This window comes from Cryptomeria japonica, chromosome 2 (assembly GCF_030272615.1).
Source record: "Cryptomeria japonica chromosome 2, Sugi_1.0, whole genome shotgun sequence".
NCBI lineage: Eukaryota > Viridiplantae > Streptophyta > Pinopsida > Cupressales > Cupressaceae > Cryptomeria > Cryptomeria japonica.
Genome location: NC_081406.1, coordinates 50,056,186 through 50,069,926, shown reverse-complemented (window position 1 = coordinate 50,069,926; position 13,741 = coordinate 50,056,186). Strand labels below are relative to the sequence as shown.

General features: G+C 39.4%; 1 protein-coding gene across 4 annotated transcripts in view; it reads left to right on the top strand.

Moving 5' to 3' along the window:
• Positions 1–13,741, top strand: part of LOC131046168 (ATP-dependent zinc metalloprotease FTSH 12, chloroplastic) — a 316,628-nt gene that overhangs the window by 142,859 nt on the left and 160,028 nt on the right. For all 4 annotated transcript variants that reach the window (XM_057979841.2, XM_057979842.2, XM_057979843.2 and 1 more), the window contains exon 9: positions 1,520–1,632. In XM_057979841.2, coding sequence (XP_057835824.1) covers positions 1,520–1,632 — 113 coding nt within the window. The remainder of the gene's footprint in view (positions 1–1,519; positions 1,633–13,741) is intronic.

Genomic DNA, 13,741 nt, shown 5'->3' with positions numbered 1-13,741 from the left:
GTATGAGCAAAGCATGGGTATTTACAAGGCATACATATTATGCCATCTGATTGATTAAATTTTTTACAAAACATATATGTTGTACTATCTGTACATAATTTCTGCATTTAACCAAAACTGGTTACTTTCTTTCCATTATACCACATACATCTAAAACTAGTTGATATACAATTTCAAACAAAACAGAGCACATATCTGCCTTATAAACAGATATCAAAAATTGCGAGAAGACTTTTAAGGAGTCACATTGGGCAAGTTGCTATCTTCTGCACTCATTGTAGAGGTTGAATTATTGCTCTCCGAGCTCAAACTGTCATCACATATGAGAACCATTTCTCTGTTCAAACCCTCAAATCCAACTGGAACTGGAACTGGTGATGTATGCTTTATCGAAACACACAGAACTTTGTACAACTGTCAAATCTTGAGCAACAAATTATCTTTTATCTGATCCTCAGGAGATTTTATAGGATTTTTAAATGCGAGAGGACAATCTTTCTTTAGATTAAGAGACATGCCATCAAAGATGCATTTGACACAGGAGGAATATTGAACCAATTTCATTGTAAAAACTCCTCCAATCGGATTATTGCCAATAATTGGAACAAAGCGAGAAATTGCCATGTGAAACAGCTCCTCCGAAATTGTATTCTCCTGAACATTTTTACTGTAAAGTGAAGTCATCTGTGTTTTGCACTATAAGATGTCCATGCTATTTGAAAGAACTCTAAGACCCACTTCTGTGGCAGTTAATTTGTACTCTTTATCTAGAAGCAGCTCTTCACCCGTCACTATCCTCAAAAACTTTTCAACCAGATCACAGCTGAACTTGAAGACCCTTGAAGTTCTCAAGAAACATACTGCTCAGGAGCAGCCAAGTTAGATTATTTTACAGGGATTGACATCCTAAGAATTCAAATTTTAAAGGAAACAAAGTAATTTAATTGAAACTTCTTGAAGAAGGAAATGAATTAAGGGTGAGGCAGGCAGTTCTTTCTTATTTTTCCCTTGATTGAAAGATGTTTGAGATAATCGAAATAGACATTATATGGAAGTGTTAAGAATATTTTTCAATTTAGGTTTTACAGCATTTAGGTTATCATTTTAGGTTTATAGCTACAGGCAAAATTTATGAGGACATAATATTATAAATAAGAGTTGTCATTAATGATGCCTTAAATAATTTCTTAAGTATTATAACCTCTTAGCTGCAATATATGTAATATCTAATGATGTTCAAAAATAACTTTGACTTGAGTAAAGGCACCTCATTTGTGCCTTGTTTTTATTCTACCAATGCCTTACGGAATGTTAGGCTAGCTCTCTTCTCTTATCTTATATTCTCTAAACCTGTTACTAATTTACAATTTATTAAGAAAATTTTGAAAGTTAACAAGTTTAGAAATGATACCATGTCTTTGTAGTCTGAACATCTACACTGGAAATGATTAAGCTTTTACCATGAATGGTGTGATAGAATATAGGAGAAGGTTATGTGATGATCTCCTCTTTGTTGCAGGCACCGGCATTTGTTTTCATTGACGAAATTGATGCGCTGGCAGGAAAAAATGCAATTGAGGATGCTGTGAGGAGAGTATCATTTGATGCGCTTTTAGAGGAATTGGATGAAGAGTATGTTTTTCACATGCTTTGTTTCCCTTTGAGATGTGAAATATCATGTCGCTGTAGGTTAAAGATTTTAAATCTTTGCATTTGAAAGTAGATAACCAATATCTTTCAATTTTCTTACAATAATTATCTCACATGTATGTTCCTAAATGATCAGAAGGGTCAGGAGGTTGAGTTATTATTGTTTTATATATAATAATTGTTGTTCTGTTAATATTGCTTTTTATCTTTTGACATTGTTCACTTGCATAATGTTGCGAGCCATGAAAAAGCTATACAATGTTTTGCATATTTTTTGCCATGGTGTAGAATATTGTGCATCGTTGTAGCCCATACTATCAGTGATAGAAACAACTCAACTGAAAAAAATTAAAGTAAGATAAGAGGTACATGGTTAGCAAGTTGGCATTAAATCTCAAAATAGATTGGATGGATGTGAGTTGCCTTATTGACTATTCTCTACTACTTTTAAGGCAGAATTTAGAATAGAAGATTTTTAATATCATGTAACCAAATATACATCACTTTTAATGTATCTTTGTCTATGTTGTTGTCTAGGAGCCGATTTGGTGTATGTTTGTATGAAATATGATGCCCTAGAAAATGCTTTAATGCAATCCCAATCCAGCCTTATAAATATGTGCTAATCTCAGAAATAACATCAGGCTTATGTAAGGGGGATTTTTGGAAGTGAGAAGTTGCTCTGGACTTCTGTACATATCTCTAGTAATTTTCTGGATATGCATATGATCCGAATACTTGTAAGTAGAAGGGTGGAATGAATCTTTGAGTTTTGATACAAGTTGTCCCACAAAGCAGTAGGATTTTGTGTTGGGCCATGTTCAGTGATGAGGATTTTAGCCATGCTCAATAACATTAGTTTAGCAAGGGGGCACTAAAGGGGGCCTTTGTTAGTGCCCTAAATATTTGAATAAATAAAACCAAGCTTTCATGTCAATGTTCCATGCATTTAAGAGGTCTTGAATTCATGAAGCCTTGTGAACCTTGACATTACACTTCATTTAGGAGTTGACGGACCATCATGTCATTGAATGTGATGGTAAAAGTTGTTGATCACTGTTGCAAGCTGAATTATTGCTTGGTGAATGGTGAGTTAGTGGTTAGATACAGGAGCAAGAGAGGGATGCAAAATTTTGCCTTTTTCAAATTTTCACCTCCGAAATTTTGATAAGCCTAATGTTTCCACACTTCATCATTTGGATATTTCATATCATTGAAAACAATTCTTGACATCTATTCCTCAAACCTAACCTTTGCCATACCAAAACACTAGGACCTATCTATGTTTGCAAAGGAGACCTTGATGACTTGATCACCTCATATAACTTAATCATGTGAGTCTCAATTTGACAAAACCAACCTCCACCTCACTAGCAAAGGCTAACGACTAAGAGATTGATACTAAGCCAAGACAACAACACTAAAACCCTAAGCCTAAAGCGAAAAAAATGGGGGTCCCCATTTGCAATGGGGCGATGTGTGAAAACGTCACAACTGGACCATTGAGGTGTCTTCCAGTGAGAGCACTGAGGATGTGTCTATTGCGGAGGGTGTGCTTGTTGAGGATGTGTGTGTTGCAAAAGACGTGGTTATTGTTGAGGATGTGTCTTTGGGTGCCTTGGGTGCGATTGGAAGCCACAATGATGATGATGAGGCTGAGGAGGTAGTGGTCATCGAGACGGATAGTGACAACCATATTACTTGTTGAAGTGACAGTGTCGGTGGCGGAAATGTCGGTTGTGGCAGTTGTACCAATTTCCATCCCTTTTGGAGCAGCCATGGCAGGCTCAAGGCCGCCAACACCATTGTTCGCATCATTGGCAATGGAAGGGTCAAGTTGCTAATACCATTGTGCACGTGATTGGCAATGATAGAAGTGTCAGGATCGCCAACACCAATGTCGGTACTAGTGGCAGTACTACCATTCTCGATTCCGCCATTACCTATAACTTCCATGCCAGGGGAAGGCACAAGCAAGCCTGACATGGGGATTGATTCGATTTCATTGGAGGTTCCACACATGGGGTTGTTCTTGTAGACTATTGTGGGGTCACTCGAGTTGCTCTTGCAAACTGTTCAAGGGGCAAAGACAACAATTGCAGAAGGTGGCGGCAATGCCGGTTGTGATGGTGTGCCGAGCCAACTACTAGTTCTAGTGGTGCTTACCTAGCTAGACAAGAAATTAATATTAAGAGACCTTAAAAATGATACAAATTGTTTAGAAAATAAAGTATGGCAGCCTCCATTAAGACAAGAAATTCAACTTGATCAAGACCATATAGAAGGTGCGATCATTACCAAGTGGTGCAATTGTCCAGATAAAAAAATAATAAAACACATGATTATGCAAGAGGTGTGAGATTAGTAAAACAACATCAATTCAAGGAGGTGCAATTATTGCTAATGTTAATTAACGAACAATTGCTATGTATTGAGTCAATTTTTCTAGCCACTACATTATGATTAAAGACAGATTTGTTAGTAAAGATTGCCTTCCTAAAGAAACGATGTGTCTCCTCGATGATATCTATTCAAAGGAATATGACATTCAGAACATATATATGTAGAAAGAAATTGGAATTGACAAAAAAAAAGGAAAAGAATGGCCAATACCACGTGGAGGGGATCTTTGATCTGACATAGATATCAAAATTAAAGAAAGAGGACTTCAATAGAAATTCAGATTTATTAGTGTTGTGCCTTGCACACACTCCCCGTCATTGACAGGACCCCCCCTCCCTTTTTTTCGTTGTTTGCCTCGTCAAGGTCTTGAGTAGGAGTTTTGCAAGTAGGCGGAGTGGATAGCAATATTGAGAAATCTGAGCTTAGAGAAGATGATTCAACCTGAAATTGAGCTAGCCTGAGTCATAAGTCCTAAAGATTTTGCACCTCGAAAATAGGGATTTGATGAGCACCCTGGATGCATTGAAATGTTGATTGCAATTCCTTTTGCAATGGAAAATGGAACAAAGAAGAACCTAAGGCAAAAATGCAAATGTTGACACAAAATGAAAACAAGTCAAAAATCTCTCAAAAATGCCAAAATGGCCAAAATTTGCAAAAATCTTGCAAAAATGCCCAAATGGCTGAAATTTGCAAAAATCTCACAAAAATGCCAAAATGGCCAAAATTTGTAAAAATCTCGCAAAAATGCGAAAATGGCCGAAATTTGCAAAAATCTCTCAAAAATGCCAAAATGGCCGAAATTTGCAAAATCTCGCAAAAATGCCAAAATGGCCGAAATTTGCAAAAATCTTGCAAAAATGCCAAAATGGCCAAAATTTGCAAAATCTCGCAAAAATGCCAAAGTGGCCAAAATTTGCAAACATCTCTCATTTTGCCTATTTCACTTGAAATTGAAAAGGGAGGCATTTTAACAAAAAGAAACATCTCTCATTTTGCCTATTTCACCCAAAATTGAAAAGGGAGGCATTTTAATAAAAAGAAACATCTCTCATTTTGCCTATTTCACCCGAAATTGAAAAGGGAGGCATTTTAATAAAAAGAAACATCTCTCATTTTGCCTATTTTGTTGACAGGAATAATCATTATGTTATGTTGTTATACTATGTTTATGTTGTCGTCGGTAATAATGAGTTACGACGGTCAGTTAGTTGGCTGATGGGTAGGTAGTTGGAGTCGCGACGGTTGTGTCGCACCCCTTCGGGTATTATATATTGTGTACCTTTTCTTCGAAGTATCATCATTTTAGTCGTGTCAGATGTAATGTTATAAGCACTTATTGTACATGGACTGTGGAATTAATACAGAGGCTGGTTATTTAATATATTTCCATTATGTTCTGTGCATTTACTTTCTGCATTTAACCGTTTACCCGAGAGGGCAAACATTTGGCGCCGTTGCCTAGACGAACTTGGGAACGGAAGACACGGATGGCGCACAGACACAATGGGCCTACCCGTTGGTGAAGTAAACCCGGAGGCCGACGACGCGTGGACAGAACTTTATACAGGAGAAGACACGGCAACGCGAGAATTTTCAATTTTACTCCAGGTAGGGTAGAAATCCCACCAAGTGCCGTGTGGACAGCGCTGGAGGTTAGCCTGACAGTAAACCGGTTGATGAACCACCTCCCCCGGTTGCTTGCAGAGGCATCGCTGGCACAGCAGGCCCACCTGGAGGAGATTGCCAGGAGGAGCGACGACAACAAATCCTGCAACGCTACGAGGAGAACAGCCGACGGGACACGGAGAGAGATGACGCTAGGCCAGGAGGGAATTGAACTGTGAACTTCTTATTTTCAAATAAAAGTGTCATTGACACGAGTTGTACTTGAGCAGATGAATTAATAAAGACATGTTTTGATTTAAGAATTGAAAGTTATGGAGATGTGTGACAATTAATGCCAAACCTATTGAATAAAGATAGGAATAGAAAACCGGAAACGAACGAATGGGAGGCCGCGTAGAGGGCTTTGATTCTGGAGCAGCAAGTAGAACGTAGACGGAGGCTGAGGCAACTTGCCGAAGGACGACCTGCCGAAGGGGGACCCGAGGGGAACCAAGGAGGTGTCACGGAAGGTGCAGAGGCCGACGAAAATTTCTATGCGTCGCCAGATCATCGTAGGACGCGGAGCCACGAAGAATTTCTAGAAGAAACAAGGTTACAGCGAAATCTAGTCGAGGAGACTCCGGATCAATTTAGGAACTTATCCCTCACGCCACGGAGTGAAGATCACCAACGGGAAGCAGGAGTAGGAGCGTGTCAAAACGAAGGGGAGGGCAATAGTACGGGTGTAGGTGCCTGTTGTGACGTTTTCACACATCGCCCCATTGCAAATGGGGACCCATGTTTTTTGCTCGTTTTGTTCGTTTTCGCTTTGCTTTTTTTTAGGGTTTTGTTAGTTTGTTAGTCGTCTGGATTTAGGGTCAAGCCTTAGGGTTTTAAATTTTGCCTTTTCAAGCCAGAGTCCAGTCGTTTTTTTTTTGAGAGTTTTCGAGCTTCTTTTCTAGGATGCAAATTTTGAATGCAATGAATTCGCCAAAATGGTCTAATTTTCAATAGGAATGTTAATGCAGAGCTTAAATTTGTCTAAATGTTGACAGTCAATGTGAATTTTTGTCCGATTGAATATTTTGACCAAATTTTGACTTTTTTTGATTTTGATCCTGGGCATTGGAATTGATTTGTTTTCGCCTCGTGAAGTGTTAAAATGTGAAAAATCATGTTATTTTGGCCTGTAGGAGCAAAATCGCTCCTGTCCCTCAGTGAAGGACGGGAGCTCATTTTCAAATATCTCATCATCCCTGCAGAGTCCAGACAAATTTCAAGTTGGAAGTGATGGAGAACGGCGATATCTTTCCATTGAATATAAATTGAAGATTTTCATGAGCACAGAAATGCCTCCAGGAGGAAAATCGCTCCTGTCCCTCAGTGAAGGACCGGAGCTACAAATTCAATTTCGCCTTGTCCTTGCAAGATTTTGATGACTTAGCAATTTGAAAGGGTCCAAAGGAAGATGCTTTGCCAAATGAATATAATTTGAGATGCAAAAATGAAGGAGAATGACCTAGAATGCCCAAATCGCTCCTGTCCCTCTCCAAGGGACCAGGGCGAGGTACCTTGTAGCTCTCGTCCCTCTCCCAGGGACCAGAGTGATTTCCTTCATTATGCAAAATCCAGACAAAGGTCAAGGCAAGTTTACGTTCAAAAACAAGGAAAAACATGAGATAAATGCATTGAATACAAATTGAAGATTTTTTAGACGTCCACTAGGGTCCTAAATGCCTAGTTCGCTCGTGTCCCTCAGGAAGGGACCAGAGCGATTTTTTGATATAATTGATTTTCTTGCAAAGTTACAAACAATGTCAAGGCATGAACGAATAGAGTGAAGAAGGACGAGTTCGTTGAATATAAACTCGGAACCTGGCAAGGTGAGATAAAGGCTACAAAAGGAGGATCGCTCCTGTCCCTCTCCAAGGGACAAGGGCGATACAAGGATGATGTTGCTTCCTACGCAAGTTCAAAGATGATCCAAGTTAAGTCAAGGTGGCGAGGGACACTTCAAGACTTTTTTTTTAGCAAGCACAAACATTCAAAGGTCGTCGCAATGATGAAATTCGCACCCTATAGCCTAGATCGCTCCTGTCCCTCAGGAAGGGACCAGGGCGATGTTGAATGCATTGGCCATTTCATGCAAAATTTACGTAAGGACAAGACTTCGCAATGTTTTAGAGGGTCCAAGGCATCGTATGAAGATAATTCGCAAGGGTTTTCAACGTCCAAACATCGCCAAACAATGTAAAAGCCTCACATCGCTCCTGTCCTTTGGACAAGGACCAGGGCGATCTTATCAAAACACTCACGTTCCTTCAAGATCAAAGCAAAGCGAGGTTAGGAAGAGCGAAGGACGGCGTCTAGAAGACATTGCAAAGGAGATCAAAGTGTAAAGTTGCCAAGGTCAAGGAAAAGGACATGGATCGCTCCTGTCCCTCTCCAAGGGACAAGGGCGATGACCCCTTAAAATGACCAAACACATAATGAAGACAAATGAATCAAGCGCAAAAGGAACAAGTAAAGTATGTTATTCGCCAACAATGAAAGATCGAAATTAAAAGATGCAAGATGAACGTGAAAAACATAGATCGCTCCTGTCCTTTGGACAAGGACCAGGGCGATATGCACTTAAAAGACACCCATATGCGCACACAAGGCAATCAAATTCGAAAGACCATCGAGATGATCGATTTTCAACGTGAAGATGAAGGAGTTGGATGTAAGAAATGCAAAAATCGAGACCAAAGTCATGGATCGCTCCTGTCCCTCTCCAAGGGACCAGAGCGATGAGGTACGTCCCTTTGTTTTCCAGTTTTGGCGTCAAAATAAACAATTCGAATTTTCCTCAAATGCTAAATCGATTTAAAAATTGAATATCCATTTTATTTAGCATTTAATATGGCGTTATCTTTTATTAATTATTTTTTGCCTTTATTTAAAAATCGAAATTCACATTTAAAAAACGCAAGGCATTTATAATTAATTAATTAATTAATAAAAATCGATTTGGAGCGCTCAATTAAGCAAGTCGGCCTTGTTATTTTATTGAAAATCATTTAAAAAATGGTTTTATTTATTCAAGTCGGCCAAAGTGGGTAAAAGGTGTGAAGCGCTATATAAGGGGAGTGGAAATTTTCATTTTCACATAATCATTTTTTACCTTTCTTCATGCGAATTGAGGAGAGGCGAATATAGTGCGAAGTGTGTTCAAAGGTGGTGCGAATTCAAACCAAGGGTGGCGCTTAGTTATCAAAGGGTAGTGCGAATTTGAAGACCACACCAAATGCGAACTTGAGGATACATTAAGGCGAATTTGCTAAAGACTTGGAGGATTTGTTTGAGCGATTTGTCAAGGGCAAATTTGAAGATCATTTAAGACCACGTCTAAGGCGATACTTGAAGATCACGTTCACTCCAAAGGTGGCAAAGTCAATTTTGAGGAGATCATATTGAAGACTAGTTTATTCCTCCAATTTTGCCTAGGCGATCTTTTCCTTTTTGCATTTTAGAGTTAGCTCTCTATCGAGGTATGGCGATTTAATTATTATTGCTTTATTTATTCGTCGTCATATTTTTTGAAATTTTGAGTTTTGAATCTCTTAGCTCAATCGTCGTTTTTTAGGAAATAATAACTTAAGGATTTATTATGAAGTTTCCTAAAAATTAATCTAATCTATGCTACTCATTGCAAAATCATGTTACTAATTTTGAAATGTTGTGTAGGCATCAAATGGAGGTCTCTTCAAGGAAAATCAAGCCGGTCTTCGCTAGGACGGTCTTCGCCAGGACGGTCTTCGCCAGGACGATCAAGTAAGGACATGGGCAACCTCTTTCAATCCAGTGTTCCAAGGCGAGGTACATCATCTTCCTGCACATCAAGGACACAAGGAGTTAGAACAAGGGCTCGTTGAAGAAGCAAAATAGTTTCAGATGAATTCATTAAAGCAAGCTTCTCAACAACATCAAGTTGAATATCTACCAAGTTACAGGTGTCAAGTGAGGTGGCGTCCTAGTCATCATTTCTCCAATCAGTGGAGTCCATCTCAGCATGTCCAGATTCAATGTATTTAACTTATGGAAGGTGGCACAAACTCCGATGTACCTACCCCGGTTATCCATTGGTCGATTTTTCTAGAAAGGACATGTGTCCAAGCAATACAATTTTATCATTGGTCAAGCATTAAATGTTATGTAATGGTTGTAACAAACCCTAATTAGGGTTTTCATTGTTGAATCTTGGCCATTGATCTTGAATTGATCTAAGCCATCAAATTGTATTGCGGGCACTATATAAGCCCAGGCATTTCATTTGTAAAGGTGATTTAGCAATTGTTAGAGATAGTTTGTAAATAGTTAGAATAGTTAGAGAATAGTTGGAAGCAATTAGAGTAGAATAGGAGGACAAGGCAAGAAATTGTTGCCATTGATTGTAAACAAACTCCATTTTCATTGAAGTAATGGTGAAATATGTCATTTTCTTGCAATTTGCATGGTTTCTTGTTGAAGTCTTCAATCCTAGATGGTAAATGATTAGATGAATGGAGGAAATGCGATTGATTAATGGTGGAATTCGTACATCCATACTACTAGCAGTTTGTTGATTGCAGACTTGCCTTGCGTAGTCAACTGGAATCGTTCAGCTTAAGCTCAATTTCAATTTGTTGCCTCTTCATTGATATGCATCAACTTGGATGGTATCTATGCCTGCGGTGATGATTTGAACATCATAAAGCTCCCTTAGAAGATCGCACTAGTCTTGTGTAGATGTTCCATTGATGTCAAAACAAGATCTAGTTAGAGTTTCATCAAAAATCAAGTCATTGCTCCTACATTCTTAGCATTAGGATTAGATCCTCTCTTCGCCCTTATCCTTTTTTCATTTTTTTTCAAATGTAAGTTAGTCAGAGCCTGTGTTCCAGCAAAGTAGATCGGAAGTTCAATCATCACATGTAAGTCCCCTTGTGATCCCAGCAAATCACATCATACCACTGGAGCTTGTCCACACGTAGAGACCTGTTGTGGCCGTTTCACACATCGCCCCATCGCCAATGGGGACCCCCTCTTTTTGCTTGTTTTTCGCTTGTTTTCGCTTTCGTTTTTAGGGTTTTGTTAGTCCGTTAGTTCTCTGGATTTAGGGCTAAGCCTTAGGGTTTTAAATCTTGCCTTTTCAAGCCAAAATCCAGTCATTTTTGAGAGCTTTTGAGCTTCTTTTCTAGAATGCAAATTTTGAATGCAATAAATTCGCCAAAATGGTCTAATTTTCAATTGGAATGTTCATGCAGAGCTTAAACTTGTCTAAATGATGACCGTCAATGTGAATTTTTGTCTGATTGAATGTTTTGACCAAATTTTGACTTTTTTTGAAGTTTGATCCTGGGCATCGGAATTGATTTGTTTTCGCCTCGTGAAGTGTTAAAATGTGAAAAATCTTGTTATTTTGGCCTGTAGGAGCAAAATCGCTCCTGTCCCTCAGTGAAGGACGGGAGCTCAATTTCAAATATCTTATTGTCCTTGCAGAGTCCAGATAAATTTTACGTTTGAAGTGATAGAGGACGACAAGATCTTTCATTTGAATATAAATTGAAGATTTTTATGAGCACAGAAATGTCTCCAGGAAGAAAATCGCCCCTGTCCCTCAGTGAAGGACCGGAGCTACAATTCAAATTTCGCCTTGTCCTTGCAAGATTTTGAAAACTTAATGATTTGAGGACGTCCGAAGGAAGATACTTTGCCAAATGAATATAATTTGAGATGCAAAAACGAAGGAAAATGACCTATATTGACTAAATCGCTCCTGTCCCTCTCCAAGGGACCAGGGCGAGGTACCTTGTAGCTCTCGTCCCTCTCCCAGGGACCAGAGCGATTTCCTTCATTTTGCAAAATCCAGACAAGGGTCAAGGCAAGTTTACGTTCAAAAACAAGGGAAAACATGAGATGAGCACATTGAATATAAATTGAAAATTCTTGGGACGTCCATACCAGTGTTAAATGCCTAGTTCGCTCCTGTCCCTCTCCAAGGGACCAGGGCGATTTTTGATATAATTACTTTTCTTGCAAAGTTACAAATGATGTCAAGGCATGGGCGGATAGAGTAAAGAAGGACGAATCCGTTGAATATAAACTTAGCGCATGGCAAAGTGAGATGAAAGCCACAAGGGAAGGATCGCTCCTGTCCCTCTCCAAGGGACCAGGGCGATACAATGGTGATGATGCGTCCCTCCAGAGTTCAAGGTCGTCCCTCCAAGGTTCAAGGCCGATCCAAGTCAGGACGAAGGGTGGCGAGGACATTTCAAGGCATTTCCATCAAGCGCAACGTTGCAAAGGTCATCACATGGAAGGATTTGCACTCTAAAGACCTAGATCGCTCCTGTCCCTCTCCAAGGGACCAGAGCGATATCTACATAATGGCGTAAATTTCAAAAGGCAAACAAGTTTCAAGTTACCAAGAGGGTCGAAAGGACATCATTCCACGCAATGAAGATAATTGCGAGTTGGTACAAACAAGGACGAGCATATTATGATGAACTTCGCTCCTGTCCCTCAGGAAGGGACTAGAGCGATATTGATATATTAGATTAATCCATGCAAGATTTACGTAAAGACAAAGATACACAAGGTTACATATGCTCCAGGACATCGTTTGAAGATAATTTGCAAGAGTTTTAAACGTCCAAACATTGCTAATCGAGGTAAAAGTCTCCCATCGCTCCTGTCCTTTGGACAAGGACCAGGGCGATACTATTAAAACACTCCCGTTCCTTCAAAGATCAAGGCGAGGCGAGGTTAGGAAGTGCGAAGGACGACATTTGGAGGACATTGCAAAGAGGATCGAAGTTTAAAAGTTGCCAAGATCAAGGAGAAATAATGGATCGCTCCTGTCCCTCTCCAAGGGACAAGGGCGATGGTCCCTTTAATTCGTCCAAACATATGATGAAGACAAATGGAATAAGCGCAAAGGACATAAGCAATGATATTGTTCGCCTTACAATGGAGGTACGAAGGTCAAAGATACAAGATGAACATGAAGACATGGAGATCGCTCCTGTCCCTCTCCAAGGGACCAGGGCGATAATGGTCATAGGATGCATTTGCTTGCACAAGAAAAGAAATCCAAGTTTGAAGGACCACCAGATGATCGATTTGGGACGTGGAAATGAAGGAGTTGAACAAGAATCTAGACTAAAATCATGGATCGCTCCTGTCCCTCTCCAAGGGACCAGAAGCGATGAGGTACGTCCCTCTATTTACATATTTTTTGGCGCCAAATTAAACAATTCGAATTTACTTTAAATGCTAAATCAATTTAAAAATTGAAAATCCATTTTTTATTGGCATTTAATATGGCGTTAACATTTATTAATTATTTTTGCCTTATTTAAAAATCGAAATTTGCAATTTAAAAACGCAAGGCATTAGTAATTAATTATTTAATTAATAAAAAATCGATTTGAGCGCCCATATATGGAGGTCGGCCTTGTTATGTCATTGCAAATCATTTAAAAAATGGTTTTATTTTTATTAAGTCGGCCTAAGGGGTAAAGGATGCAAGCGCTATATAAGGGGGGTAGAATTATCATTTTCTACACCATTATTTTACCTTCCTTCATGCGAGTTGACAAGAGGCGAATATAGTGCGAGTTTCATTTATCCAAGGTGGCGAAGACACTCCAAAGGTGGTACGAATTGCATTGAAGACCAAGGGTGGCGCGCTTAGACATTCCAAAGGTGGTGCGACTTCAAATCCAAAGGTGGCGTAGACATTCCCAAGGTGGTGTGAGGCGTGCGAAGTGTGTTTGAAGAGGTGCGAATTTGAAGACCACACCAAGAGCGAATTTGAAGATCCATCCAAGACCACGCCTAAGGCGAATTTGCTAAGGACTTGGTGATTTATTTGTGCGAAATTGAAGATCACATTCTCTCCAGAGGTGGCGAAATCAAATTTGAGGGGATCATATTGAAGATTATCTTTATACCTCAATTTTGCCTAGGCAAATTTTGTTTTTTGCATTCTAGAGTCAGCTCTCTATTGAGGTATGGCGATTTTATTATTATTGTTTTATTCATTCATCGTCAT